This window comes from Pleuronectes platessa, chromosome 7, assembly GCF_947347685.1.
Source record: "Pleuronectes platessa chromosome 7, fPlePla1.1, whole genome shotgun sequence".
NCBI lineage: Eukaryota > Metazoa > Chordata > Actinopteri > Pleuronectiformes > Pleuronectidae > Pleuronectes > Pleuronectes platessa.
In genome coordinates, this window is record NC_070632.1 from 1,355,390 (window position 1) to 1,382,868 (window position 27,479).

General features: G+C 47.3%; 2 protein-coding genes across 3 annotated transcripts in view; one reads left to right on the top strand and one right to left on the bottom strand.

Annotated features, from left to right (window-relative positions):
- Positions 1-13: 13 nt before the first annotated feature.
- On the top strand, positions 14-2,408 carry LOC128444290 (zinc finger protein 277-like). 2 transcript variants are annotated; one of them, XM_053426687.1, is made up of 7 exons: positions 14-146; positions 335-467; positions 665-735; positions 843-939; positions 1,224-1,266; positions 1,616-1,790; positions 1,920-2,408. In XM_053426687.1, the coding sequence occupies exons 1-7, from the start codon at positions 55-57 to the stop codon at positions 2,098-2,100; spliced, it is 792 nt and encodes a 263-aa protein (XP_053282662.1). In that variant the 5' UTR covers positions 14-54; the 3' UTR covers positions 2,101-2,408. The 2 variants fall into 2 exon arrangements, with proteins under 2 accessions (XP_053282662.1, XP_053282663.1); XM_053426688.1 differs by having other exon boundaries at positions 20-252.
- Positions 2,409-17,459: 15,051 nt separating this feature from the next.
- LOC128444281 (NLR family CARD domain-containing protein 3-like) overlaps positions 17,460-27,479 on the bottom strand; it is a 32,446-nt gene continuing 22,426 nt past the window's right edge. The window contains exons 3-8 of the mRNA XM_053426677.1: positions 24,115-24,249; positions 22,665-22,879; positions 20,655-22,446; positions 19,518-19,691; positions 18,808-18,981; positions 17,460-17,603 (exon numbers count right to left, since the gene is read on the bottom strand). Of these exons, the coding sequence (XP_053282652.1) occupies positions 17,579-17,603; positions 18,808-18,981; positions 19,518-19,691; positions 20,655-22,446; positions 22,665-22,879; positions 24,115-24,242 (2,508 nt within the window). The 5' untranslated portion in view covers positions 24,243-24,249 and the 3' untranslated portion in view covers positions 17,460-17,578. The remainder of the gene's footprint in view (positions 17,604-18,807; positions 18,982-19,517; positions 19,692-20,654; positions 22,447-22,664; positions 22,880-24,114; positions 24,250-27,479) is intronic.

The following is a 27,479-nucleotide window of genomic DNA, read 5'->3' on the forward strand; positions in this document are numbered from 1 at the left end:
ATAAACTGTCAGTTATATTTATTGATCATCTCCAGGTCATCTCTGCTGAACCACATGGCCCGAGAACATTCCTTCAGCATCGGACTCCCGGACAACATCGTGTTCTGCAACGAGTTCCTGGACACGCTGCAGAACAAACTGGACAAGTAGGAATCAGACACGTTCCAATGGGTTTGATTATTGATTCATCATCTGTTCAATATCAGAAACTGATCACATCATGAATGACAGCTGATGCTCTGCAGATGTCAGGTCATTGTGTTAAGTTTAGAACAGATTTAATCAAGTGTTGTCTTCTTGTGTGTTAATGTTGTGTTGTGCTTCCTCTGCTCAGTCTGCAGTGTTTGTACTGTGAGAAGACGTTCAGAGATAAAACCACATTGAAAGATCACATGAGGAAGAAAGCTCATCGTCGCATCAACGCCAGCAACAGCGAGTACGACCGCTTCTACATCATCAACTACCTGGTGAATCAGTCTGAGGCTCAGAGTCCTCTTCCTCTGTTAAACTCACACTGTGGCACGTTGTCGTCTCTTTGTGTTGCTTCAATCAGACACATCTTCAATCAACACAAAGCTACAGACACATTCTCACTTGATTAGTGTCAGTTGTTATCTGTTGATCACAGCACCAGATACATTCTGATTGTTCCCTCTGGTGTCAGGAGCTGGGGAAGACGTGGGAGGAGGTGCAGAGCGAGGACGACCGCGAACTGGTCGACAACGATGATGACGAGTGAGTATCTTCATCAGGAGGCAGAGTTAGAACACGTAGAAAAGAAAGACGAGCAGATTCCGAGGAGGAGTGCGACACACTTCAGTCTGTGTCTGTGTCGTCCTCAGTGATTGGTCGGACTGGCAGGCTCACCCCCCGTCGGCTGTGTGTCTGTTCTGTGATGATCAGTCGGAGACGATGGAGCAGATCTACACACACATGAAGGTAAATCAGGAGGAGCTGAACCTGAACCACCTGCAGAACCAGAACCGCTCTGCTCCGAGTCCACTGACGTGTCCAGGACTTAAATATGTGTGAATATTATGAAGCAGGTTTGAATTCTGTTCACGACTTGATGTGTCGCACCTCAAAGGAAACTGAGACCTTGGTTTGTTTTGTTATCAGAATCTCAAATCCTCACCTCGGTCTTCATTTGATTTCCTGTTGTGTGATGAGCTTTACAACAACTGAAGCTTTGTGGGGTTTTGTTATTGTGTTGTTTGTTTCAGGACTCACACGACTTCGATCTTCACAAGCTGAGGACAGAACTCAGTGAGTGAAACATCAGCAACCTCCAGAACCTGCATCATCTGTGACATGAGATCTTTGTCTTCAGGCAGTTCAACAGATTACACAACTGTTTGTTCTTCTACACAAGAGAAGCAACAACAGTGTGTAGTCAGAAGAGAAGCAGGACACGAAACTCTTCAGTCCCTAAATCACAATGTGAAACCAAAACCAACCAGATCCACAGAAACTGAAGAGAAACACGTGAAGCTTCAGACTCGGATCAGAACTCGAGCCTTGATTCACAGATTCACAGACGATGCAGATTGAAATGCAGACGTTTGAATATTGATGAGACGCTCTGTGTTCACCTCTCGCTGTCTGCTCCTCTCAGACCTCAGGTTCTACCAGCAGGTCAAACTGGTGAACTTCATCCGGAGGCAGATCCACCAGAGCCGCTGCTACGGCTGCGAGGGGAAGTTCCTCTCCAGAGCCGACGTGCTGCGCCACATCGCGGCTGCAGGTCACGTGATGAAGCTGCCAGACGTGTCCACCTGGGACCAGCCGCAGTGCGTCCAACACCAGTTCATGTCTTCATGGTTCAGTTGTTTCCCAGTGGGGGGGGGGGGGGGGGGGTCACTGCTCCTTCATCCTTATGAACTCAGGAGTGAACGTCTCTGTGGTCCTTCTCTCCTCAGGTATTACTTCCCCACGTATGAGAACGACGCCCTCTTGTGTTCGTTATCTGACAGTGACGAGGCTGAAAGTGAGGAGACGAGTCACGGCGAGGACGTCCCGGTGATCGCAGAGGACGTGTCCAACCTCAGAGCCCTGAGACAGACCAGCGTCCTCAACCAGCTGCTGAAGAAGAGAAGCTAGGACGAGGGACAGACAGCGGAGTGAAGACGTCTTCCTCTTTTCTTCTGGACTCTTCTTCACTCGCACTTTGTGAAAAGACAAACTGACCCGACGCAGCCGGAACGTGAACTTCAACACTTTACTTCACACAAATGTTCATTCAGTCAATAAAGAGGATGATCGTCATCAGAAGAACTTTATTACTTTCAGTACAAATAATACTGGGACCAGTGGAACCAGTAAGTTTGTCTGTTTACAAACGAGAATTCAGAACCAAACTAAAAGAGATGAATATGATTCTGTGTAATAAACCGTGAGGTTGAAACCTGGTCCAGGGTCAGTTTGTCTTCTACTGGTTCTTCACTGGTGCAATGTTCCCGAGAGCAACCTGTCACACACACACACACACACACACACACACACACACACACACACACACACACACACACACACACACACACACACACACACACACACACACACTGTGGAGATGCTGAGGGATATTAGCACTTCATGAAATATGAGCTGGTAACAACCTGCACCTGTCACACGTCTTAAACATCAGTTAAATATAAAACCTTCTGATATCACCATCGTTTCATCTGTGGTAGAATGTGTCTGTGGTAGAACTTGTCTGTGGTAGAACTTGTCTGTGGTAGAATGTGTCTGTGGTAGAATGTGTCTGTGGTAGAACTTGTCTGTGGTAGAACTTGTCTGTGGTAGAATGTGTGTCTGTGGTAGAACTTGTCTGTGGTAGAACTTGTCTGTGGTAGAATGTGTCTGTGGTAGAACTTGTCTGTGGTAGAACTTGTCTGTGGTAGAACTTGTCTGTGGTAGAACGTGTCTGTGGTAGAACGTGTCTGTGGTAGAACGTGTCTGTGGTAGAACGTGTCTGTGGTAGAATGTGTCTGTGGTAGAATGTGTCTGTGGTAGAATGTGTCTGTGGTAGAATGTGTCTGTGGTAGAATGTGTCTGTGGTAGAATGTGTCTGTGGTAGAATGTGTCTGTGGTAGAATGTGTCTGTGGTAGAACTTGTCTGTGGTAGAACTTGTCTGTGGTAGAACTTGTCTGTGGTAGAACGTGTCTGTGGTAGAACGTGTCTGTGGTAGAACGTGTCTGTGGTAGAATGTGTCTGTGGTAGAATGTGTCTGTGGTAGAATGTGTCTGTGGTAGAACGTGTCTGTGGTAGAACTTGTCTGTGGTAGAACTTGTCTGTGGTAGAACTTGTCTGTGGTAGAACTTGTCTGTGGTAGAACGTGTCTGTGGTAGAATGTGTGTCTGTGGTAGAACTTGTCTGTGGTAGAATGTGTCTGTGGTAGAACTTGTCTGTGGTAGAACTTGTCTGTGGTAGAATGTGTCTGTGGTAGAATGTGTGTCTGTGGTAGAACTTGTCTGTGGTAGAATGTGTCTGTGGTAGAATGTGTGTCTGTGGTAGAATGTGTCTGTGGTAGAATGTGTCTGTGGTAGAACGTGTGTCTGTGGTAGAATGTGTCTGTGGTAGAATGTGTGTCTGTGGTAGAATGTGTCTGGTAGAATGTGTCTGTGGTAGAACTTGTCTGTTGTAGAATGTGTCTGTGGTAGAATGTGTGTCTGTGGTAGAACTTGTCTGTGGTAGAATGTTTCTGTGGTAGAATGTGTGTCTGTGGTAGAATGTGTCTGTGGTAGAATGTGTCTGTGGTAGAACGTGTGTCTGTGGTAGAATGTGTCTGTGGTAGAATGTGTGTCTGTGGTAGAATGTGTCTGGTAGAATGTGTCTGTGGTAGAACGTGTCTGTGGTAGAATGTGTCTGTGGTAGAACTTGTCTGTGGTAGAACGTGTCTGAGGTAGAACGTGTCTGTGGTAGAACGTGTCTGTGGTAGAACGTGTCTGTGGTAGAATGTGTCTGTGGTAGAATGTGTCTGTGGTAGAATGTGTCTGTGGTAGAACGTGTCTGTGGTAGAACGTGTCTGTGGTAGAACTTGTCTGTGGTAGAACTTGTCTGTGGTAGAACGTGTCTGTGGTAGAATGTGTGTCTGTGGTAGAACTTGTCTGTGGTAGAATGTGTCTGTGGTAGAACTTGTCTGTGGTAGAACTTGTCTGTGGTAGAATGTGTCTGTGGTAGAATGTGTGTCTGTGGTAGAATGTGTCTGTGGTAGAATGTGTCTGTGGTAGAACGTGTGTCTGTGGTAGAATGTGTCTGTGGTAGAATGTGTGTCTGTGGTAGAATGTGTCTGTGGTAGAATGTGTCTGTGGTAGAACGTGTGTCTGTGGTAGAATGTGTCTGTGGTAGAATGTGTCTGTGGTAGAATGTGTGTCTGTGGTAGAATGTGTGTCTGTGGTAGAATGTGTCTGTGGTAGAATGTGTCTGTGGTAGAACGTGTGTCTGTGGTAGAATGTGTCTGTGGTAGAATGTGTCTGTGGTAGAATGTGTGTCTGTGGTAGAATGTGTCTGTGGTAGAATGTGTCTGTGGTAGAATGTGTGTCTGTGGTAGAATGTGTCTGGTAGAATGTGTCTGTGGTAGAACTTGTCTGTTGTAGAATGTGTCTGTGGTAGAATGTGTGTCTGTGGTAGAACTTGTCTGTGGTAGAATGTTTCTGTGGTAGAATGTGTGTCTGTGGTAGAATGTGTCTGTGGTAGAATGTGTCTGTGGTAGAACGTGTGTCTGTGGTAGAATGTGTCTGTGGTAGAATGTGTGTCTGTGGTAGAATGTGTCTGGTAGAATGTGTCTGTGGTAGAACTTGTCTGTGGTAGAATGTGTCTGTGGTAGAACTTGTCTGTGGTAGAACTTGTCTGTGGTAGAACGTGTCTGAGGTAGAACGTGTCTGTGGTAGAACGTGTCTGTGGTAGAACGTGTCTGTGGTAGAATGTGTCTGTGGTAGAATGTGTCTGTGGTAGAATGTGTCTGTGGTAGAACGTGTCTGTGGTAGAACGTGTCTGTGGTAGAACTTGTCTGTGGTAGAACTTGTCTGTGGTAGAACGTGTCTGTGGTAGAATGTGTGTCTGTGGTAGAACTTGTCTGTGGTAGAATGTGTCTGTGGTAGAACTTGTCTGTGGTAGAACTTGTCTGTGGTAGAATGTGTCTGTGGTAGAATGTGTGTCTGTGGTAGAATGTGTCTGTGGTAGAATGTGTCTGTGGTAGAACGTGTGTCTGTGGTAGAATGTGTCTGTGGTAGAATGTGTGTCTGTGGTAGAATGTGTCTGGTAGAATGTGTCTGTGGTAGAACTTGTCTGTTGTAGAATGTGTCTGTGGTAGAATGTGTGTCTGTGGTAGAACTTGTCTGTGGTAGAATGTGTCTGTGGTAGAATGTGTCTGTGGTAGAACTTGTCTGTGGTAGAACTTGTCTGTGGTAGAATGTGTGTCTGTGGTAGAACTTGTCTGTGGTAGAACTTGTCTGTGGTAGAATGTGTCTGTGGTAGAACTTGTCTGTGGTAGAACTTGTCTGTGGTAGAACTTGTCTGTGGTAGAACGTGTCTGTGGTAGAACGTGTCTGTGGTAGAACGTGTCTGTGGTAGAACGTGTCTGTGGTAGAATGTGTCTGTGGTAGAATGTGTCTGTGGTAGAATGTGTCTGTGGTAGAATGTGTCTGTGGTAGAATGTGTCTGTGGTAGAATGTGTCTGTGGTAGAATGTGTCTGTGGTAGAACTTGTCTGTGGTAGAACTTGTCTGTGGTAGAACTTGTCTGTGGTAGAACGTGTCTGTGGTAGAACGTGTCTGTGGTAGAACGTGTCTGTGGTAGAATGTGTCTGTGGTAGAATGTGTCTGTGGTAGAATGTGTCTGTGGTAGAACGTGTCTGTGGTAGAACTTGTCTGTGGTAGAACTTGTCTGTGGTAGAACTTGTCTGTGGTAGAACTTGTCTGTGGTAGAACGTGTCTGTGGTAGAATGTGTGTCTGTGGTAGAACTTGTCTGTGGTAGAATGTGTCTGTGGTAGAACTTGTCTGTGGTAGAACTTGTCTGTGGTAGAATGTGTCTGTGGTAGAATGTGTGTCTGTGGTAGAACTTGTCTGTGGTAGAATGTGTCTGTGGTAGAATGTGTGTCTGTGGTAGAATGTGTCTGTGGTAGAATGTGTCTGTGGTAGAACGTGTGTCTGTGGTAGAATGTGTCTGTGGTAGAATGTGTGTCTGTGGTAGAATGTGTCTGGTAGAATGTGTCTGTGGTAGAACTTGTCTGTTGTAGAATGTGTCTGTGGTAGAATGTGTGTCTGTGGTAGAACTTGTCTGTGGTAGAATGTTTCTGTGGTAGAATGTGTGTCTGTGGTAGAATGTGTCTGTGGTAGAATGTGTCTGTGGTAGAACGTGTGTCTGTGGTAGAATGTGTCTGTGGTAGAATGTGTGTCTGTGGTAGAATGTGTCTGGTAGAATGTGTCTGTGGTAGAACGTGTCTGTGGTAGAATGTGTCTGTGGTAGAACTTGTCTGTGGTAGAACGTGTCTGAGGTAGAACGTGTCTGTGGTAGAACGTGTCTGTGGTAGAACGTGTCTGTGGTAGAATGTGTCTGTGGTAGAATGTGTCTGTGGTAGAATGTGTCTGTGGTAGAACGTGTCTGTGGTAGAACGTGTCTGTGGTAGAACTTGTCTGTGGTAGAACTTGTCTGTGGTAGAACGTGTCTGTGGTAGAATGTGTGTCTGTGGTAGAACTTGTCTGTGGTAGAATGTGTCTGTGGTAGAACTTGTCTGTGGTAGAACTTGTCTGTGGTAGAATGTGTCTGTGGTAGAATGTGTGTCTGTGGTAGAATGTGTCTGTGGTAGAATGTGTCTGTGGTAGAACGTGTGTCTGTGGTAGAATGTGTCTGTGGTAGAATGTGTGTCTGTGGTAGAATGTGTCTGTGGTAGAATGTGTCTGTGGTAGAACGTGTGTCTGTGGTAGAATGTGTCTGTGGTAGAATGTGTGTCTGTGGTAGAATGTGTCTGGTAGAATGTGTCTGTGGTAGAACTTGTCTGTTGTAGAATGTGTCTGTGGTAGAATGTGTGTCTGTGGTAGAACTTGTCTGTGGTAGAATGTTTCTGTGGTAGAATGTGTGTCTGTGGTAGAATGTGTCTGTGGTAGAATGTGTCTGTGGTAGAACGTGTGTCTGTGGTAGAATGTGTCTGTGGTAGAATGTGTGTCTGTGGTAGAATGTGTCTGGTAGAATGTGTCTGTGGTAGAACTTGTCTGTGGTAGAATGTGTCTGTGGTAGAACTTGTCTGTGGTAGAACTTGTCTGTGGTAGAACGTGTCTGAGGTAGAACGTGTCTGTGGTAGAACGTGTCTGTGGTAGAACGTGTCTGTGGTAGAATGTGTCTGTGGTAGAATGTGTCTGTGGTAGAATGTGTCTGTGGTAGAACGTGTCTGTGGTAGAACGTGTCTGTGGTAGAACTTGTCTGTGGTAGAACTTGTCTGTGGTAGAACGTGTCTGTGGTAGAATGTGTGTCTGTGGTAGAACTTGTCTGTGGTAGAATGTGTCTGTGGTAGAACTTGTCTGTGGTAGAACTTGTCTGTGGTAGAATGTGTCTGTGGTAGAATGTGTGTCTGTGGTAGAATGTGTCTGTGGTAGAATGTGTCTGTGGTAGAACGTGTGTCTGTGGTAGAATGTGTCTGTGGTAGAATGTGTGTCTGTGGTAGAATGTGTCTGGTAGAATGTGTCTGTGGTAGAACTTGTCTGTTGTAGAATGTGTCTGTGGTAGAATGTGTGTCTGTGGTAGAACTTGTCTGTGGTAGAATGTGTCTGTGGTAGAATGTGTCTGTGGTAGAACTTGTCTGTGGTAGAACTTGTCTGTGGTAGAATGTGTGTCTGTGGTAGAACTTGTCTGTGGTAGAACTTGTCTGTGGTAGAATGTGTCTGTGGTAGAATGTGTCTGTGGTAGAACTTGTCTGTGGTAGAACTTGTCTGTGGTAGAACTTGTCTGTGGTAGAACGTGTCTGTGGTAGAACGTGTCTGTGGTAGAACGTGTCTGTGGTAGAACGTGTCTGTGGTAGAATGTGTCTGTGGTAGAATGTGTCTGTGGTAGAATGTGTCTGTGGTAGAATGTGTCTGTGGTAGAATGTGTCTGTGGTAGAATGTGTCTGTGGTAGAATGTGTCTGTGGTAGAACTTGTCTGTGGTAGAACTTGTCTGTGGTAGAACTTGTCTGTGGTAGAACGTGTCTGTGGTAGAACGTGTCTGTGGTAGAACGTGTCTGTGGTAGAACGTGTCTGTGGTAGAATGTGTCTGTGGTAGAATGTGTCTGTGGTAGAATGTGTCTGTGGTAGAATGTGTCTGTGGTAGAACGTGTCTGTGGTAGAACGTGTCTGTGGTAGAACTTGTCTGTGGTAGAACTTGTCTGTGGTAGAACTTGTCTGTGGTAGAACTTGTCTGTGGTAGAACGTGTCTGTGGTAGAATGTGTGTCTGTGGTTGAACTTGTCTGTGGTAGAATGTGTCTGTGGTAGAACTTGTCTGTGGTAGAACTTGTCTGTGGTAGAATGTGTCTGTGGTAGAATGTGTGTCTGTGGTAGAACTTGTCTGTGGTAGAATGTGTCTGTGGTAGAATGTGTGTCTGTGGTAGAACTTGTCTGTGGTAGAATGTTTCTGTGGTAGAATGTGTGTCTGTGGTAGAATGTGTCTGTGGTAGAATGTGTCTGTGGTAGAACGTGTGTCTGTGGTAGAATGTGTCTGTGGTAGAATGTGTGTCTGTGGTAGAATGTGTCTGGTAGAATGTGTCTGTGGTAGAACTTGTCTGTGGTAGAATGTGTCTGTGGTAGAACTTGTCTGTGGTAGAACTTGTCTGTGGTAGAACGTGTCTGAGGTAGAACGTGTCTGTGGTAGAACGTGTCTGTGGTAGAACGTGTCTGTGGTAGAATGTGTCTGTGGTAGAATGTGTCTGTGGTAGAATGTGTCTGTGGTAGAACGTGTCTGTGGTAGAACGTGTCTGTGGTAGAACTTGTCTGTGGTAGAACTTGTCTGTGGTAGAACGTGTCTGTGGTAGAATGTGTGTCTGTGGTAGAACTTGTCTGTGGTAGAATGTGTCTGTGGTAGAACTTGTCTGTGGTAGAACTTGTCTGTGGTAGAATGTGTCTGTGGTAGAATGTGTGTCTGTGGTAGAATGTGTCTGTGGTAGAATGTGTCTGTGGTAGAACGTGTGTCTGTGGTAGAATGTGTCTGTGGTAGAATGTGTGTCTGTGGTAGAATGTGTCTGGTAGAATGTGTCTGTGGTAGAACTTGTCTGTTGTAGAATGTGTCTGTGGTAGAATGTGTGTCTGTGGTAGAACTTGTCTGTGGTAGAATGTGTCTGTGGTAGAATGTGTCTGTGGTAGAACTTGTCTGTGGTAGAACTTGTCTGTGGTAGAATGTGTGTCTGTGGTAGAACTTGTCTGTGGTAGAACTTGTCTGTGGTAGAATGTGTCTGTGGTAGAATGTGTCTGTGGTAGAACTTGTCTGTGGTAGAACTTGTCTGTGGTAGAACTTGTCTGTGGTAGAACGTGTCTGTGGTAGAACGTGTCTGTGGTAGAACGTGTCTGTGGTAGAACGTGTCTGTGGTAGAATGTGTCTGTGGTAGAATGTGTCTGTGGTAGAATGTGTCTGTGGTAGAATGTGTCTGTGGTAGAATGTGTCTGTGGTAGAATGTGTCTGTGGTAGAATGTGTCTGTGGTAGAATGTGTCTGTGGTAGAACTTGTCTGTGGTAGAACTTGTCTGTGGTAGAACTTGTCTGTGGTAGAACGTGTCTGTGGTAGAACGTGTCTGTGGTAGAACGTGTCTGTGGTAGAACGTGTCTGTGGTAGAATGTGTCTGTGGTAGAATGTGTCTGTGGTAGAATGTGTCTGTGGTAGAATGTGTCTGTGGTAGAACGTGTCTGTGGTAGAACGTGTCTGTGGTAGAACTTGTCTGTGGTAGAACTTGTCTGTGGTAGAACTTGTCTGTGGTAGAACTTGTCTGTGGTAGAACGTGTCTGTGGTAGAATGTGTGTCTGTGGTTGAACTTGTCTGTGGTAGAATGTGTCTGTGGTAGAACTTGTCTGTGGTAGAACTTGTCTGTGGTAGAATGTGTCTGTGGTAGAATGTGTGTCTGTGGTAGAACTTGTCTGTGGTAGAATGTGTCTGTGGTAGAATGTGTGTCTGTGGTAGAATGTGTCTGTGGTAGAATGTGTCTGTGGTAGAACGTGTGTCTGTGGTAGAATGTGTCTGTGGTAGAATGTGTGTCTGTGGTAGAATGTGTCTGGTAGAATGTGTCTGTGGTAGAACTTGTCTGTTGTAGAATGTGTCTGTGGTAGAATGTGTGTCTGTGGTAGAACTTGTCTGTGGTAGAATGTTTCTGTGGTAGAATGTGTGTCTGTGGTAGAATGTGTCTGTGGTAGAATGTGTCTGTGGTAGAACGTGTGTCTGTGGTAGAATGTGTCTGTGGTAGAATGTGTGTCTGTGGTAGAATGTGTCTGGTAGAATGTGTCTGTGGTAGAACTTGTCTGTGGTAGAATGTGTCTGTGGTAGAACTTGTCTGTGGTAGAACTTGTCTGTGGTAGAACGTGTCTGAGGTAGAACGTGTCTGTGGTAGAACGTGTCTGTGGTAGAACTTGTCTGTGGTAGAACGTGTCTGTGGTAGAATGTGTGTCTGTGGTAGAACTTGTCTGTGGTAGAATGTGTCTGTGGTAGAACTTGTCTGTGGTAGAACTTGTCTGTGGTAGAATGTGTCTGTGGTAGAATGTGTGTCTGTGGTAGAATGTGTCTGTGGTAGAATGTGTCTGTGGTAGAACGTGTGTCTGTGGTAGAATGTGTCTGTGGTAGAATGTGTGTCTGTGGTAGAATGTGTCTGGTAGAATGTGTCTGTGGTAGAACTTGTCTGTTGTAGAATGTGTCTGTGGTAGAATGTGTGTCTGTGGTAGAACTTGTCTGTGGTAGAATGTGTCTGTGGTAGAATGTGTGTCTGTGGTAGAATGTGTCTGTGGTAGAATGTGTCTGTGGTAGAACGTGTGTCTGTGGTAGAATGTGTCTGTGGTAGAATGTGTGTCTGTGGTAGAATGTGTCTGGTAGAATGTGTCTGTGGTAGAACTTGTCTGTGGTAGAATGTGTCTGTGGTAGAACTTGTCTGTGGTAGAACTTGTCTGTGGTAGAACGTGTCTGTGGTAGAACGTGTCTGTGGTAGAATGTGTCTGTGGTAGAATGTGTCTGTGGTAGAATGTGTCTGTGGTAGAATGTGTCTGTGGTAGAACGTGTCTGTGGTAGAACGTGTCTGTGCAAGAACTTGTCTGTGGTAGAACTTGTCTGTGGTAGAACGTGTCTGTGGTAGAATGTGTGTCTGTGGTAGAACTTGTCTGTGGTAGAATGTGTCTGTGGTAGAACTTGTCTGTGGTAGAACTTGTCTGTGGTAGAATGTGTCTGTGGTAGAATTTGTGTCTGTGGTAGAACTTGTCTGTGGTAGAATGTGTCTGTGGTAGAATGTGTGTCTGTGGTAGAATGTGTCTGTGGTAGAATGTGTCTGTGGTAGAACGTGTGTCTGTGGTAGAATGTGTCTGTGGTAGAATGTGTGTCTGTGGTAGAATGTGTCTGGTAGAATGTGTCTGTGGTAGAACTTGTCTGTTGTAGAATGTGTCTGTGGTAGAATGTGTGTCTGTGGTAGAACTTGTCTGTGGTAGAATGTGTCTGTGGTAGAATGTGTGTCTGTGGTAGAATGTGTCTGTGGTAGAATGTGTCTGTGGTAGAACGTGTGTCTGTGGTAGAATGTGTCTGTGGTAGAATGTGTGTCTGTGGTAGAATGTGTCTGGTAGAATGTGTCTGTGGTAGAACTTGTCTGTGGTAGAATGTGTCTGTGGTAGAACTTGTCTGTGGTAGAACTTGTCTGTGGTAGAACGTGTCTGTGGTAGAATGTGTCTGTGGTAGATCGTGTCTGTACCTTGGCGTCCCCTCTGAGGCCGGGCTGCAGGAGGTGGGGGAGCTTGGAGTTCCTGAACGGGACGTGGAGGATGTTGCTCTTCAGAGCTCTGAACACCTGAGGGACAAATAACAAGATGTTCATGCTCCTCAGGGACGACAGAGGACATCAGACATGTGGACAGGAGGAGGTGAGGAGGACTCTACTTCTTCACACTAAGTATTGATTTGATTTCCAGCATCAGACCAGTGAGGTCCCAGTGTGTGGCTCTACCTGTCCCAGTGCCATCAGAGACTTATTGATGGCGGCTGCCTCCACCAGCCTCTGACCCTCAGGGTCAGTGTGCCGTCAGACCCGAGACCTGGTCTGAACCTTCCACCTCCAGCGCCACCACCAGGTGAGAGCGAGAACTGAAGAGGAGGAAGAGTGACAACAGATCAAACTTGTGATTCCATGTTGGTGCAAAGTGGATCTGCAGAACCTCTGAGTGTTCATCTTGGTGGAGGAGATCTTCCTGATCTTCTCTCCCGTCTCCATGAAGCTGAGGATGTCCTCCTCAGTCCGGACCCGGATCTGCGTGAGTCCCGGGACCGACTCCGACTTCCCTCGGACTCGAATGTCCAGAGCGGCGCCGTCGCTTTGGGTCAAAAGGTCGTTCAAGGTGTCGTTGTAAATCTCCAGCATGGAAATCTGAAAAAGACAAGAGTTTAATGATCCGTGAGGAGAAAACAGAGCAAAGAACTTCAGGTAGAAACACTGAACAGATAAACACATGGAGTTCTGTTCTATATATTTTCAATATATTCAATGAAAGGGACATTTTGTTTTAATATTCCATTTAAAGTCACGCAGCACAAAGTGAAGACAAATCCTCCACGTTGAGTCAGAGAGGAGAACAACAGGAGGATTTAGATTTGTTCCACGTTGAAGAAAACGTTCATATAATGAGAATAAACCCCGGGAGGAGAAGTGGTTCTGTCTGGAGCTCTTCTCCTTCTGGACCGAAGATCTTTCACCATCTCATCTCAAACTGCTTCTACTAAACATAAATATCATCTTCATCTGAACTTCAGAGACTTTTCCCACAAATCCTCTCGAACCTGAAACCAGAGCAGAGGTTGAGGAATGTGCATCAACTGGATGTGATGGTGAATGAATGAAATCCACTGATAAATAATCCATAATAAATGTATTGATCTGCTGTCAGGCTGTTTATCTCATCTCATCTCATCGTCATCCGCTTATCCGGGGTCGGGTCGCGGGGGGAGCAGCTCAAGCAGGGGGCCCCAGACTTCCCTTTCCCGGGCCACATTGACCAGCTCTGACGGGGGGATCCCGAGGCGTTCCCAGGCCAGTGTTGAGATATAATCTCTCCACCTAGTCCTGGGTCTTCCCCGAGGTCTCCTCCCCACTGGACGTGCCTGAAACACCTCCCAAGGGAGGCGCCCAGTGGGCATCCTTACCAGATGCCCGAACCACCTCAGCTGACTCCTTTCTAAGTAAAGGAGCAGCGGCTCTAATCCGAGTCCCTCACGGATGACTGAGCTTCTCACCCTATCTCTAAGGGAGACGCCAGCCACCCTTCTGAGAAAACTCATCTCGGCCGCTTGTACCCGCGATCTCGTCCTTTCGGTCATCACCCAGCCCTCATGACCATAGGTGAGGATAGGAACGAAGATCGACCGGTAGATCGAGAGCTTTGCCTTGCGGCTCAGCTCTCTTTTCGTTACAACGGTGCGGTAAAGCGAACACAATACCGCCCCCGCTGCTCCGATTCTCCGGCCAATCTCACGCTCCATAGTACCCTCACTCGCGAACAAGACCCCGAGGTACTTGAACTCCTTCACTTGGGCTAAGGACTCATTTCCTACCCGGAGTAAGCAATCCATCGGTTTCCTGCTAAGAGTCATGGCCTCAGATTTAGCGGTGCTGATCCTCATCCCAGCCGCTTCACACTCGGCCGCCAGCCGATCCAGTGAGTGCTGAAGGTCAAAAGCCGATGATCCAATGAGGACCACATCATCCGCAAAAAGCAGTGACGAGATCCTCAGACCACCGAACTGCAACCCCTCCCCACCACGACTACGCCTCGATATCCTGTCCATGTATATCACAAACAGGATTGGTGACAAGGCGCAGCCCTGGCGGAGACCAGCACCCACTGAGAACGAAACTGACTGGCTGCCGAGGACCCGAACACAGCTCTCGCTTTGGGAGTACAGGGATTGGATGGCCCTGAGGAGAGACCCCCTTACCCCATACTCCCGCAGCACCTCCCACAGTTTCTCCCGGGGGACCCGGTCATACGCCTTCTCCAGATCCACAAAACACAAGTGGACCGGATGGGCATACTCCCAGGCCCCCTCCAGGATCCTTGCGAGAGTGAAGAGCTGGTCCGTAGTTCCACGTCCGGGGCGAAAACCGCATTGTTCCTCTTCAATCTGAGGTTCGACGATCGGCCGAACCCTCCTTTCCAGCACCTTGGAGTACACTTTACCAGGGAGGCTGAGAAGTGTGATACCCCGATAATTGGTACACACTCTCTGGTCCCCCTTTTTGAACAGGGGAACCACCACCCCGGTTTGCCACTCCTTTGGCACTGTACCCGACTCCCACGCGATGTTGAATAGGCGTGTCAACCATGACAGCCCCTCAACACCCAGAGCCTTTAGCATTTCTGGCTGGATCTCATCAATCCCTGGGGCTTTGCCACTGCGGAGATGTTTGACTACCTCAGTGACCTCCACCAGGGAAATTGACGACGAAACACCATCAACCTCGAGCTCTGCCTCCAACATAGAGGGCGTGTTATTCGGATTCAGGAGTTCCTCAAAGTGTTCCTTCCAACGTCCGACGACCTCCTCAGTTGAGGTCAACAGAGTCCCATCCTTACTGTACACAGCTTGGATGGTTCCCCGTTTCCCCCTCCTGAGGTGCCGGATAGTCTTCCAGAAACACTTTGGTGCCGACCGAAAGTCCTTCTCCATGACCTCTCCGAACTTCTCCCACACCCGCTGCTTAGCCTCCGACACGGCAGCAGCTGCAGCCCTTCGGGCCTGTCGGTACCCTGCAACCGAGTCAGGAGTCCTCCAGGATATCATATCCCGGAAGGCCTCCTTCTTCAATCGGACGGCTTCCCTGACCACCGGTGTCCACCACGGTGTCCGAGGGTTACCGCCCCTTGAGGAACCTAAGACCCTGAGGCCACAGCTAGCCGCCGCAGCTTCAGCAATGGAGGCTTTGAACACCGCCCACTCCGGCTCAATGTCCCCAACCTCCACAGGAATGCCAGAAAAACTCCGCCGGAGGTGTGAGTTGAAGATACCTAGGACGGGGGCCTCCTCCAGACGTTCCCAGTTCACCCGCACTACTCGTTTGGGCTTACCAGGTCTATCCGGAAATTTCCCCCATTCCCTGATCCAACTCACAACCAGATGGTGGTCGGTTGACAGTTCCGCCCCTCTCTTTACCCGAGTGTCCAAAACATGCGGCCTCAGATCAGATGACACGATCACAAAATCGATCATTGATCTTCGGCCTAGGGTACTCTGGTACCAGGTACACTTATGAGCACCCTTATGTTCGAACATGGTGTTTGTTATGGATAATCCATGACTAGCACAGAAGTCCAATAACAAACGACCGCTCGGGTTCAGATCAGGGAGGCCGTTCCTCCCCACCACGCCTCTCCAGGTATCTCCATCGTTGCCCACGTGGGCGTTGAAGTCACCCAGCAGAACTACGGAGTCCCCTACTGGAGCCCCATGCAGGACTCCATTCAGGGTCTCCAAGAAGGCCGAGTACTCTGAGCTGCTGTTTGGTGCATACGCACAAACAACAGTCAGAGTTTTCCCCCCTACAACCCTTAGGCGGAGGGAGGCGACCCTCTCGTCTACCGGGGTAAACTCCAACACCGCGGCGCTCAGCCGGGGATTTATGAGTATCCCTACACCCGCCCGGCGCCTCACGCCCTTGGCAACTCCGGAGAAGAATAGAGTCCAACCCTTATCCAGGAGTACGGTACCAGAGCCGAGACTGTGCGTGGAGGTAAGCCCCACCAGATCTAACTGGTAGCGCTCCACCTCCCTCACAAGCTCCGGTTCCTTTCCCCACAGCGAGGTGACGTTCCACGTCCCCAGAGCCAGCTTCTGCCGCCCGGGTCTGGTCCGTCGAGACCCCTGACCTTCGCTGCCACCCATGTGGCTGCGCACCCGACCCCAACGGGTCTTCCCACAGGTGGTGGGCCCATGAGATGAAGAGAGGGGGGGTGCCACGTAGTTTGTTCGGGCTGTGCCCGACCGGGCTCCGTGGCAAACCCGGCCACCAGGCGCTCGCCATCGAGCCCTCCGGCTGGGCCTAGCTCCAGACGGGGGCCCCGGGCTTCCTCCGGGCTGGGTCCCATCTCCTCTTGTATCGATATTCATTGAGGGTTTTTGAACCATTCTTAGTCTGGCCCCTCACCTGAGACCACTCTGCCATGAGAGACCCTACCAGGAGCACAAGGCTCCAGACAACACAGCCCTCAGGTTCACAGGGACACGCAAACCTCTCCACCACGATAAGGTGACGGTTCCAGGAGAGGCTGTTTATATTGAGACATATTGATCAGATGTAGAATTTCATTATGAGCACAAACTTTTCCTTATAAGTGGGTTAGGGTTTGTATGAAACGTCCTCGGGTCAGTTTTATATTAAATATGTAAAATGTATATTAAACAGTTTCCTCAGAGACTTAAAGATGCTCTGCTCTTCATCGACTCTTCTTCATCCTGTAAATGTCTCATTCACTTTTCTTCTGCTGGTTTCCATTATGTCAAACTGGTGATTTTGTTCTTGTACCTGCACCAAGGACGAGATGTTTCCACCAGTTTGTTTGAAGAGGAAAGAAAAGCTGAGTCATGATTCCAGTGAAGTCGGTGGAAGGATGTTTATTGAGCATTAAAGCAGAGACAAGTAGAAACAGAACTTTTCTCTCTGAGATGTTTTTCTTCTCGTTACATCTGGTTTGTCACAGAGGAAATGATCCATGTGTTTGACTCATAGACTGAATATAAAGGCTTTGACTGGGATGTGCTGCTGTTATACTGCAGCGCCACCTGTGGGTCAAAAGTAGAAAAGCCACCACCGCTCTGCACCTGATGCAGAAATGAAAACGTCCCATTTTTAAGTCCAGAGTTTTGATCTTTTGTGTCAAAGACAAAACTCTGATTTTAAACTCAAAGTGATTTCAATGTGTTTAACTTTGTGTTGAACTAAATCAATTTGTGACGTGAATCCAGGAACTTTAAGATCATAAACAAACATATACACAGAATGTGGTTCTACACACATGGAGACACACTGAGGGACAAAGGTGGACAATAATAAAGACAAACTTAAACACACTGTATGTGACTCTTTATAGAGGGTTTATATATTCTGCTTGTGTTGTGTCATTTCAATAAACACATTCTTCATGTGAATAAACACAATCGGGGCAGGAAGGTTGCTGGTTTGAATCCGGTTCAGATGGGGTCTTCCTGTGTGGAGTCTGCATGTTCTCCCCGTGTTTTCTCCAGGTGCTCCGGCTTCATCTCACAAACAGATTAGGGGTTGTGTAGATTGGAGACTACACACAAGCTGCTGCTGCTTCAGCCTCTGGATCCTCAGGACACAGCTCAGCCTCCGTCCACACACACTGTCCTCTTCACACTGTCCTCTTCACACTCAGCTCCACAAAGATCCCCTCCACCTGTTGAGAGAAGAAGACATCAGTGTCACAGAGACTCACTTCATCAGCTGTGAGTCAGTGATGCAGCTCATCCAGTAGAAAGAGCAGCAGGGACTTCAGTCCTGTTCAGAGGTGGAGCAGCTTCCTCTCTGCTTCATGTTCACGTGTTGGAATGAACACGCTAAGAGCTCAGTGTGTGTCCTCTGCATGTCAAAGTGCAGAGTGGACACCTGAGAGGTGGATTTACTGCTGTTACAGGTGAAGCCATGTTTCACTGTGTGTTGATGAACATCTGCTTCTGACAAACTGGGACCAGAGGAGACAGATGGACCTCAGCAGAGGTTCTACTCTGTATAAAGAGCTCCTGGTTACCATGTGATGAGGAGAGGCTTCAGTCCCACTGATCTCAGAGCTGTGACAGAGATCCACCTGATCAGTTCTTCACTGATGAAGTGAGAGGACAAACTGTCTCAGATCAGATGAAGACGACACCGTCTCTGTCCCTCGTGTGAGGCTGTCAGCTGTGGTCCAGCTTGTGTAAGTTACAGCGCCCCCTGGTGGCATCTGGTAAAAATATATTACGTGACCACGACATAATAACGTGTGAACGAGATAAATCTCACTGTCTCTGAGGACACACACTGTCTCTGAGGACACACACTAACTTTACGGACACACACTGACTCTGAGGACACACACTGTCTCACTGTCTCTGAGGACACACACTGACTCTGAGGACACACACTGTCTCTGAGGACACACACTGTTTCACTGTCTCTGAGGACACACACATGGACCTGTCTCCAGGAGGCTGAGGTCATCTGGTGTTTTGGTGACAGGATGAGTCTGGAGACATTGAGATGTTCTGGGTGAGTAAGAGATCAACTGAACCAACCAGACGTTGATTTAAACTTCCCTTATCCGTCCCTTTAAGGAGAGTGTGCACCACACAACAGTGTAGAGTCACTGTGGTCAGTGGGCGGAGCTTCTATACTGGTTGATCTCCAACTTAACCTGGAGCAGGTTAGCTGTCATCAGAAGTTACCATGGTGATTGACCTCGTTAAGAAGTGGACGAGCTTCGTAGAACTGAAAAAACTAAACCTGAAGTTAACCTGATAACCACAAATCCTGCTTGGTAGCACAGACCCTGGATCTGTGATACTGACTGTGTTTAGAAACATACTGATGAAAGCAGCGTGGACTGACTCCAACCATCTACTGACCTCAGAGTCTCCAGGCGACAGGTTGGACTCTGCTGAAGATCAAGCAGCTCCTTCACTCCTGAGTCCAGCAGGTAGTTTAGTCTCAGATCCAGTTCTCTCAGATGAGAGGGGTTTGACCTCAGAGCTGAAGCCAGAGAAGAACAGCTGATCTCTGTCAGACTGCAGCTCCACAACCTGGATAAAGAAATATGAATGTTAGAATGTGTCCTCCTGTTGTTGTTGATCGTCATCATGTCAACACAGACTCTCAACATGCTGCTGACCTCAGTCCAGTCTGTGACCTGAAGATAAATATCAGATGAGACATGTTGGACCATTGTTTCATTCATCAGCTTCTTCTCTGTGTGTTGGTCACTGAGCAGGTTTGTGTAATTAAACACTGTTTAAAGTAGGGATGGCTCCTGATGTCACTTCCTGTTTGTTTCTATACTTATCAACTGTCCAACGTGTTTCAATAAGAATGTGTCTTATTTTGAAAACCTGAGGAGGACGAGTGCTCGGCCTCAGTCCACATGTTATTTACTGACACTTTCTTAGTGATCAGGAGCAGGTGAGTGCAGGTGAATGGAGTTGATGAGGTGGACGTGACTGACAGGCTGGGTGAGTGACAGATGACTGAGGGACAGTGAGCAGAGCACAACTGAGACAATTTAAATAAATAATGACCCAATAAGAAAGAAAGTCTGAAAAGTGAAGAAGGATTTAAGGACCTCAGAGTCTCCAGTCGACAGTTTGGACTCTCCAGTCCAGAACACAGCAGCTTCACTCCTGAATCCTGCAGCTTGTTGTAACTCAGATCCAGTTCTCTCAGATGTGAGGGGTCTGACTTCAGAGCTGAGGCCACGACTTCACAGTGAGTCTCTGAGAGTCCACAACCACCGAGTCTGTAATTAAAGAAAATATCAAATCTGTGAGAATTAAATCAGAAAACACAACATTCATACAAAACGTGATCATGTGACCCTCACCCTGGTAAATCCCCTCTTTGTTAAAAACTCCTCAAGAGAATCCTTTCAGATTTGGTTCAAGCGTTCATTCAGACTAACAGAGGAACTCATTAGATTCAGGTGGTCAGAGGTCAAAGGTCAAGGTCACAGAACATGTTCATGGCCTCTTGAACATGATATCTCAAGTCTGTCTTCAGGGGATTTCTTCACATTTTGACTCAAAGACGAACTGATTAGATTTCAGTGGTCAAAGGTCAAAGGTCACAGTGACCTCATATTGTTGTGAAGTCAACATGTCAGGAACCTGGAGGGACGGACACTGCACTGGTTGGTGGTGGAGGACAAACGCAGAGTGGGAACTCTAGTTTGACATCAAAGAAGAATAAACTATATTTCTTATTATTATAAATAATAAGATATATTATATTAAGAAATACATAATAATTATTCTTATTATGGTTGGTGGTGGAGGACAAGCGAAAGAACAAAATTAACATTTAAAATAACAGTCATTATTTCTAACCATGTCAATGTCTTGACTATAATTTCTAATCATTTTGCAATTCATTTGATAAATAAAAGTGTGAGTTTTCATGGAAAACACGAAATTGTCTGGGTGACCCCAAACTTTTGAACGGTAGTGTATAGATATCTATATCACACAGTATATACAATAACCTCCCTTGGACCCCACATGGTCGTATGTCTGAACCCTTAAACTCCAGCACAGTGATCACATTGGATTTCACTCTCCACATCTGATCTAGTTGTTCTCATATGTACATGAGAACAATGAGAATGTATATGTACATAATAATAATAACTTTATCACACACACACACACACACACACACACACACTCCACTGATTGAACGTGTTATTGATCATGTCTGGACTCACACAGCCTTCCTGCAGTTCCTCACAGCTGGGATCAGTCTCCGTCGACCCTGGTCTGATGTGTTGAACTTCTCCAGGTTCAACTCATCCAGAACCTCCTCTGACATCTGCAGCATGTAGGCCAGAGCTGAGCAGTGGATCTCAGAGAGTTTCTCCTTTGATCTGTTCTCTGACGTCAGGAACTGTTTCATCTGCTGATGAACTGAGTGGTCGTTCATCTCAGTCAGACAGTGGAAGATGTTGATGCTTCTGTCAGGAGAAATGTCATCACTCTTCATCTTCTTCAGGTTGTTGATGACTCTCTGGATGATCTCTGGATTGTTCCCTGTCCGACCCAGCAGGCCTCCTAAGACTCTCTGGTTGGACTCCAGACTGAGGCCGTGAAGGAAGCGAACAAACAGGTCCTGATGACCATTTGTACTGGTGAGGGATTTCTCCATGGTTCTCTTCAGGACATCATCAAGGGTACCCCATGTGTTCCCATATGTTCCCAAGAAGTTGTTGAGTTCTTCTGTGTTCCTCTCGGTGTAACAGTGGAACATGTAGACTGCAGCCAGAAACTCCTGAACGCTCAGATGAACAAAGCAGTAGACTGATTTCTGGAAGATCACACACTCTCTTCTGAAGATCTCAGTACAAACTCCTGAGTACACCGAGGCCTCTGTGACATTAAGACCACACCGCTCCAGGTCTTCTTGGTAGAACATGATGTTTCCTTCCTCCAGATGTTTAAGTGCCAGCCTCCCCAGCTTCAGGAGAACGTCCCTGTCAGCCTCCGTCAGCTGCTGTGGACTCGTCTCATGTCCCTCACCGTACTTGTTGTTCTTCCTCTTTGTCTGAACCAGCAGGAAGTGTGAGTACAGGTCAGTCAGGGTCTTGGGCAGCTCTCCTCTCTGGTCTGTGGTCAACATGTGCTCCAGAACTGTAGCACTGATCCAGCAGAAGACTGGGATTTGACACATGATGTGGAGGCTCCTGGACGTCTTGATGTGTGAGATGATTCTGCTGCACAGCTCTTCATCACTGAACCTCCTCCTGAAGTACTCGTCCTTCTGGGCCTCAGTGAAGCCTCGTACTTCTGTGACCCTGTCAACACATGCAGGAGGGATCTGATTGGCCGCCGCAGGTCTGGAGGTTATCCAGACGAGAGCCGAGGGAAGCAGATTCCCCCGGATGAGGTTTGTCAGCAGCACGTTGACTGATGACCTCTGTGTGACCTCAGACACAAGCTCCCTGTGGTTGAAGTCCAGAGAAGGTCTGCTTTCATCCAGGCCGTCAAAGATGAACAAAGGTTTACAGACAGCGAGCGTCTCTGCAGTGAGCTTCTGTAACGCTGGATGGAAAACATGGAGCAGCGTGAGAAGACTGTGCTGCTGGTCCTTCACCAGGTTCAGCTCCCTGAACGAAAGCACAGCCAGCAGACCCACATCCTGGTTCTCTAAACCCTCTGCCCAGTCCAGAGTGAACTTCTGCACCGAGAAGGTTTTTCCAACGCCAGCGACGCCGTTGGTCAGGACGACTCTGATGCTGCTCTGCTGGTCAGTGGAGGCTTTAAAGATGTCGTGGACCTTGATGGGAGTGTCCTGGAGGATCTTCTTCTTGGAAGCCGTCTCAAGCTGCCTCACCTCATGTTGAGTATTAACCTCTTCACTCTGTCCCTCTGTGATGTAGAGCTCAGTGTAGATCCTGTTGAGGAGGGTTCTACTTCCTGTTTCATCACTTCCTTCAGTCACATGTTCACATCTCCTCCTCACACTGAGCTTATGTTCATCTGAAACCTCCTGCAGACCACGATCTGCTGAAAGACAAGAAACAATGTGAGAGACAGAGAATCTGAGAATCTGCTGATTGTTTTCATCAGATACAGAAAAACTACAGAAAATAAGACTTTTTAACTTTGTGCTTTTCTAACGATGTTAAATGTTGATGCTGTATGAAGGAACAAAATAAAACCACATGTGCTGTTGTCAGAAGTGAAGACATCAGCAGACACATGTACAGTGCTGCTCTGACCGGCTGTCTGACCTCCAGCTCCTGTTCTGGATCTTTGTCCACACTGGGGACAGGAGGAGTCTCCTGAAGAACCAGACTGGTCCCAGTATGAGGTGATGCACTGTCTGCAGAACCAGTGTCCACAGCTGGTGGAGACTGGATCCTTCAGGACGTCCTGACACGAAGCACAGCAGGACGACTGCTCCTCCTCAGAAACATGACTCCTCTTCCTCTCCCTGTGAAGACATGTCCTGATAACTCACATGTCACAGTCACAGGTTGTCATCACTTCTGTCAAGGAGGTTTTGTGTTCACCCAGTATGTTTGTGTGTTGGTTGGTTCGTTAGTGGGATTATAAAAAACAACAGATTACCAGTAAACTTGGTGGAAGGTTGTGGTCTGTGAAACCAGATCAGGGGGGGGGGGTCTTTCACAGACCAGTTCAGAGGACTGATGTTTACCAGTGTGTGGAATTTGGTGCAGATCCAAATCCAAATGAGTCTCTAGTGGATTTCAAAGTGGTTTCATAAGGAGCGTGTTGGTTCTTGGTGGAGGTCTGGGGTCGTATTTATAAAGGATTGAGTAAGATTCTTACTAAAAGTGTGCGTACGCAAAAGCTAATTCTAATAAAACCGTACGCACGAACACAATTAAATAATTAAATGCTGCTCCTGACCAATGGGTTTCCACCGTGAGTCCTGATCAAGCGATGTGAAGAGGAAGTGAAACTTTCTGACACTGACATCGAGGTGTTCGTGAGTGAGGTGAAGAGCGACTTTATGGAACAGCAGTGATGTCACTAATAAAGAAAACACACTGACACTCTGCCGCTGCTTTGGATAACACAATGTGTGGATAACACAATGTGTGAGATCACGCAGATCCCCGCACCACTGTCACGGTGCATTATTTATTTAGAACATCTGTGGATCCTTGCCTCCACTCTGGGATATTATTTGGGAAAATTTCTTAATTTCTTTTAAGTGATCTCCTGTGCGCTCTGTGGCACACACAGTGTTAGAAGATATTATTAAAAACTATTAATGACTCGGCTCCGTTGTTAAATCGAATCTGAACGTAATTCGCTTTAAGATGTTTTATATATGTTTTAATAAAAAGGTTTGTGTGCGCGAGCAAAACTAAGCTGTTGGTTTTAATGTAAATGATGAAGTGGATCAATAATCTGCTTCAGTTCATCACCTCACGTCTGCAAAACGTTCGTATCAGTCAGAGTTTGTTTAGATATACGTCAAGTTCGTTTTTATAAATCCCAACTTGGGCGTGAGAAGTGAGGTACGCACGTTTCAGACCCTGTTTTGTGCGTAACGGTTATAAATCCGACCCCTGAGGTCTTTGAGTGATTCTGAGAGATTAGTCACCAACTTCAATGAAGCTGTGTCCTAATGCAGGGGCCACACTAGAGGAAACTAGATCCTCTTCAGAGCAGGTCCCAGTAGAAACAGTCTCTTACTCTGTGGGTGAGGGTCCAGGTTCATTACTGAAGTCTGGAGGAGGTTCCATGGACCAGTCACTCTTCAGAGACAGACAGCTGGACCCTGGAGACTCTGCTCTGTCCTCTTCCTCCTCATAAACACTCATCTTCAGTCTGAGAGGAAAAACACTGTGAGCTCAAACACACACAATGAAGCCAGGTAGTAAACTCAGTGTTTCTTTAACCTGAGACAGTTGTAGGTTTAATGTGTTGGACTCAGCCAATCACAGCGTCGAGTCAAACTGTTGATTGACTGACAGAAGTTCATCCTGAATCTTCTTCTCTCTAAAGTCCACAAGTAGAAAACTGACCCAGAGTCAGTGACAGTGAAACAATATGAATGAATAATATAAATGTTGCTGAACACTCACCAGCCTCAGACTTCACGTCTCCTCCGTCTGCTCCTTGAAGTTAGAACCAGTCTGAACACTTTCACTGGAGGCTCCTCCCCCTCTCTGCAGGTACTGGAAATCACATGACTCTGGGTGTGACTGTGTGTGTGACTGTGTGTGTGTGTGTGTGTGTGTATGTGTGTTGTGTTCACACTCACCTGCTCACATTCCTTCCTTCTGCTCGTCAAGGTAAAAATGGAGTCTGACCTGCTGAACCAGTTCACTCTTGAAAATTAAATGAATACACTTGACTCTGGGTGTGACTGTGTGTGTGTGTGTGTGTGTGTGTGTGTGTGTGTGTGTTGTGTTCACATGAAGCTAACCCTAACCCATGTTTCCTCCTGTGATTTGAAGGTTGTCATATTTGGTGTTGGAGCTGAATGTGTGACTCCATCTGCAGAACTCTGCCACGTCAGGTCACATTCATACATCATCGTGAATATTAATTATTAGTCACATGTCAGAACTGATAAGATGCACATACCAGGTATTTACAAGCAAATCCACCCACTGTAATAAGTATGAGGTCTAGATCTCATCAGTGTAGATCAGCAATACATAAATACATGTAGAACAACTACAAGTTTACATGAGGCAGAGAGAGAGAGAGAGAGAGAGAGAGAGAGGGGGGGAAGAGAGAGAGAGAGAGAGAAAGAGAGAGAGGGGGGAGAGAGAGAGACAGAGAGAGAGAGAGAGAGAGAGAGACAGAGACAGAGAGCGAGAGAGGGGGGGGAGAGAGAGAGAGAGAGAGAGAGAGAGACAGAGAGAGAGAGCTATCTTAGTGATGTCCACATCTTCTCTCAAATAGGCCGATCGCTCTGATCCCAAGTTGATGAAGTTGACGGAGGACTTCCTGCTCGGCCTCGTTCAACCTGAACCGTTCACGTCTGGAGACGACGGGTCCACGAGTCAGTTTAATAAAAACCAAACAAACCAAATACAAGTGGACAGTGGACATGAAGCTGCTGGACGTCAAAGAACAGGTTCGACTCAGAGCCGTTTAAAAAGTCTCTTTAATTTACATGTTCACAGAAGTTTTCATGAAGGTTTTCTGTTGATTCTCAGCTTGTAACATTTCATCTTTTTCATATTAACTAACAGGGATGTTTCACTGAGAGCATCAGATTTGAATCTCCACAGAAGATAAGAGATCAAACTTCTATTTGCTGAATGAGTTTTGTAAAGTTCTTCTTTGACAGACCAGTGGCTCAGTGGATCAGCTGGCCAGTCTGTCGTTCAGGTAGTTGGACGTCTTTGCGTCCTGCAGCATGGTTTTGGTGACGTGGTCCAGTTTCTGCTGGTAGGCCAGTCTGTAGCGGCTGTACACGTCCTCGCAGTGCGTCAGCAGGCGCTTCACGTGCCCAGTGACGCTGCTGGGAGCGCCCTCCAGTCTGAAACCACAAAGACACACAACGTGAGCTGAGGTCAGAAGGTCGTCTCATGAAGGACCAGGTCGGCGTCTCACTTCTTGAAAATGTCCTCGAACAGGCCGGAGGTCAGCGGGCGGTGGCGTTTCAGCTCCTCCAGGTAAACGAAGTCTCCTTTCAGAATCACCTTCTGGAACAGAACCTCGGCCCAGTCGGGACTGACGCCGTACGCCTCCGACACCACAAACACCTGCCGCACAAAACACACAACTTCTGTTGGAGCTGCGGCTCCTTCCACATCGTGCACTTTACTTCTCAAGAGTCTTCTAACGGTCAGAAGACTCCACGCTGCGTCACCACATCACCACACTCACACAATGTGTTTTCTAAACATCAACAGACTGAAGGTTGTGAAAGTGTTTCAGTGAAGCAGGAACAGGAAGTGACCTGGTAGCATCGCGGCAGCTGGACGAGCGTGTTCAGCAGCACCGCAGGTCGCAGGTTGATGACACGTACGTCTGAGCCCTGGTTCAGGAAGTGGAGCTGAAGAGCGACTAGCTTAGCTGTGAGGACACAGCGAGTCGCCTGACGCACACACAAGTCCTAGACACACACACACACACACACACACACACACACACACACACACACACACACACACACACACAGTTAATAACTCTCTGTAGACATTTTACACCAGGGCCACGTTCCATTCAGCTGCTTCTGTTCTTTGAATCCTTTCCACTCATCCCCTCGTGTCTGACCTGATGTAGTCTCCAGGATTTTCCTTGCCACCCATCATGGTGTAGGTCTTCCAGCAGGAGCGTGAGGGTTCTGATCCTCTCTCGGGCCTCCTGCTGGCCGGCCTCCTGCTCAGCCAGGTTCTGGTTCAGGTGCTGGACCACGTCGCCCAGGTAGTGGACCTCTCTGTCCAGGAAGCTGTTCCTCTGGAAGAGATGGTCCACTTCCTTCTCTTTGGTCTGGAGCTGCAGCCTCAGACCCTCGAGGAGCCGGTCCCGCTCCAGCAGCGCCCTGCAGGACCAAAGATAACTCATCTGAACTGAAGGGGACACGTGCATTCTGTAGCTTTAAGAACTTTCTACAACACAAAACATGGAATTTCTGCCACAAGAACAGATTCAACCAGTAAAACACTGAATGAAGCAGCTTCACGAGAGCTCAGCTGGATTCTCTGATCATTCAAGATCCTGACGTTGGTGTGAGGTCAAAGGTCAGTGTGACCTGATAACACATTCAACATGATTCAGGTTGTCACTCACAGATGAACTGATCACAGGTCAGAGGTCACAGTGACGTCATGTGAGTCTAGAGACACAACCACAGTGAGATGTTTCTAGTTGAACTAAACCAGTTCCAGTGTAAATGGTCTCTGACCTGAAGGAGTTGAGGTCGGTGTAGTCCTGGTCTCCGCTGGGAGGCGCCTGCAAGAACTGAGAGGTCGAGGACAGATCTGTTCAGTTTAAATAACAATAAAAACGATATTTCAAACAGCTGCTCACAGTCACAGCTGGACCCAGGACACTTTGTGTGGCTCCTCCTCCTCCTCCTCCTCCTTCTGGTTCTT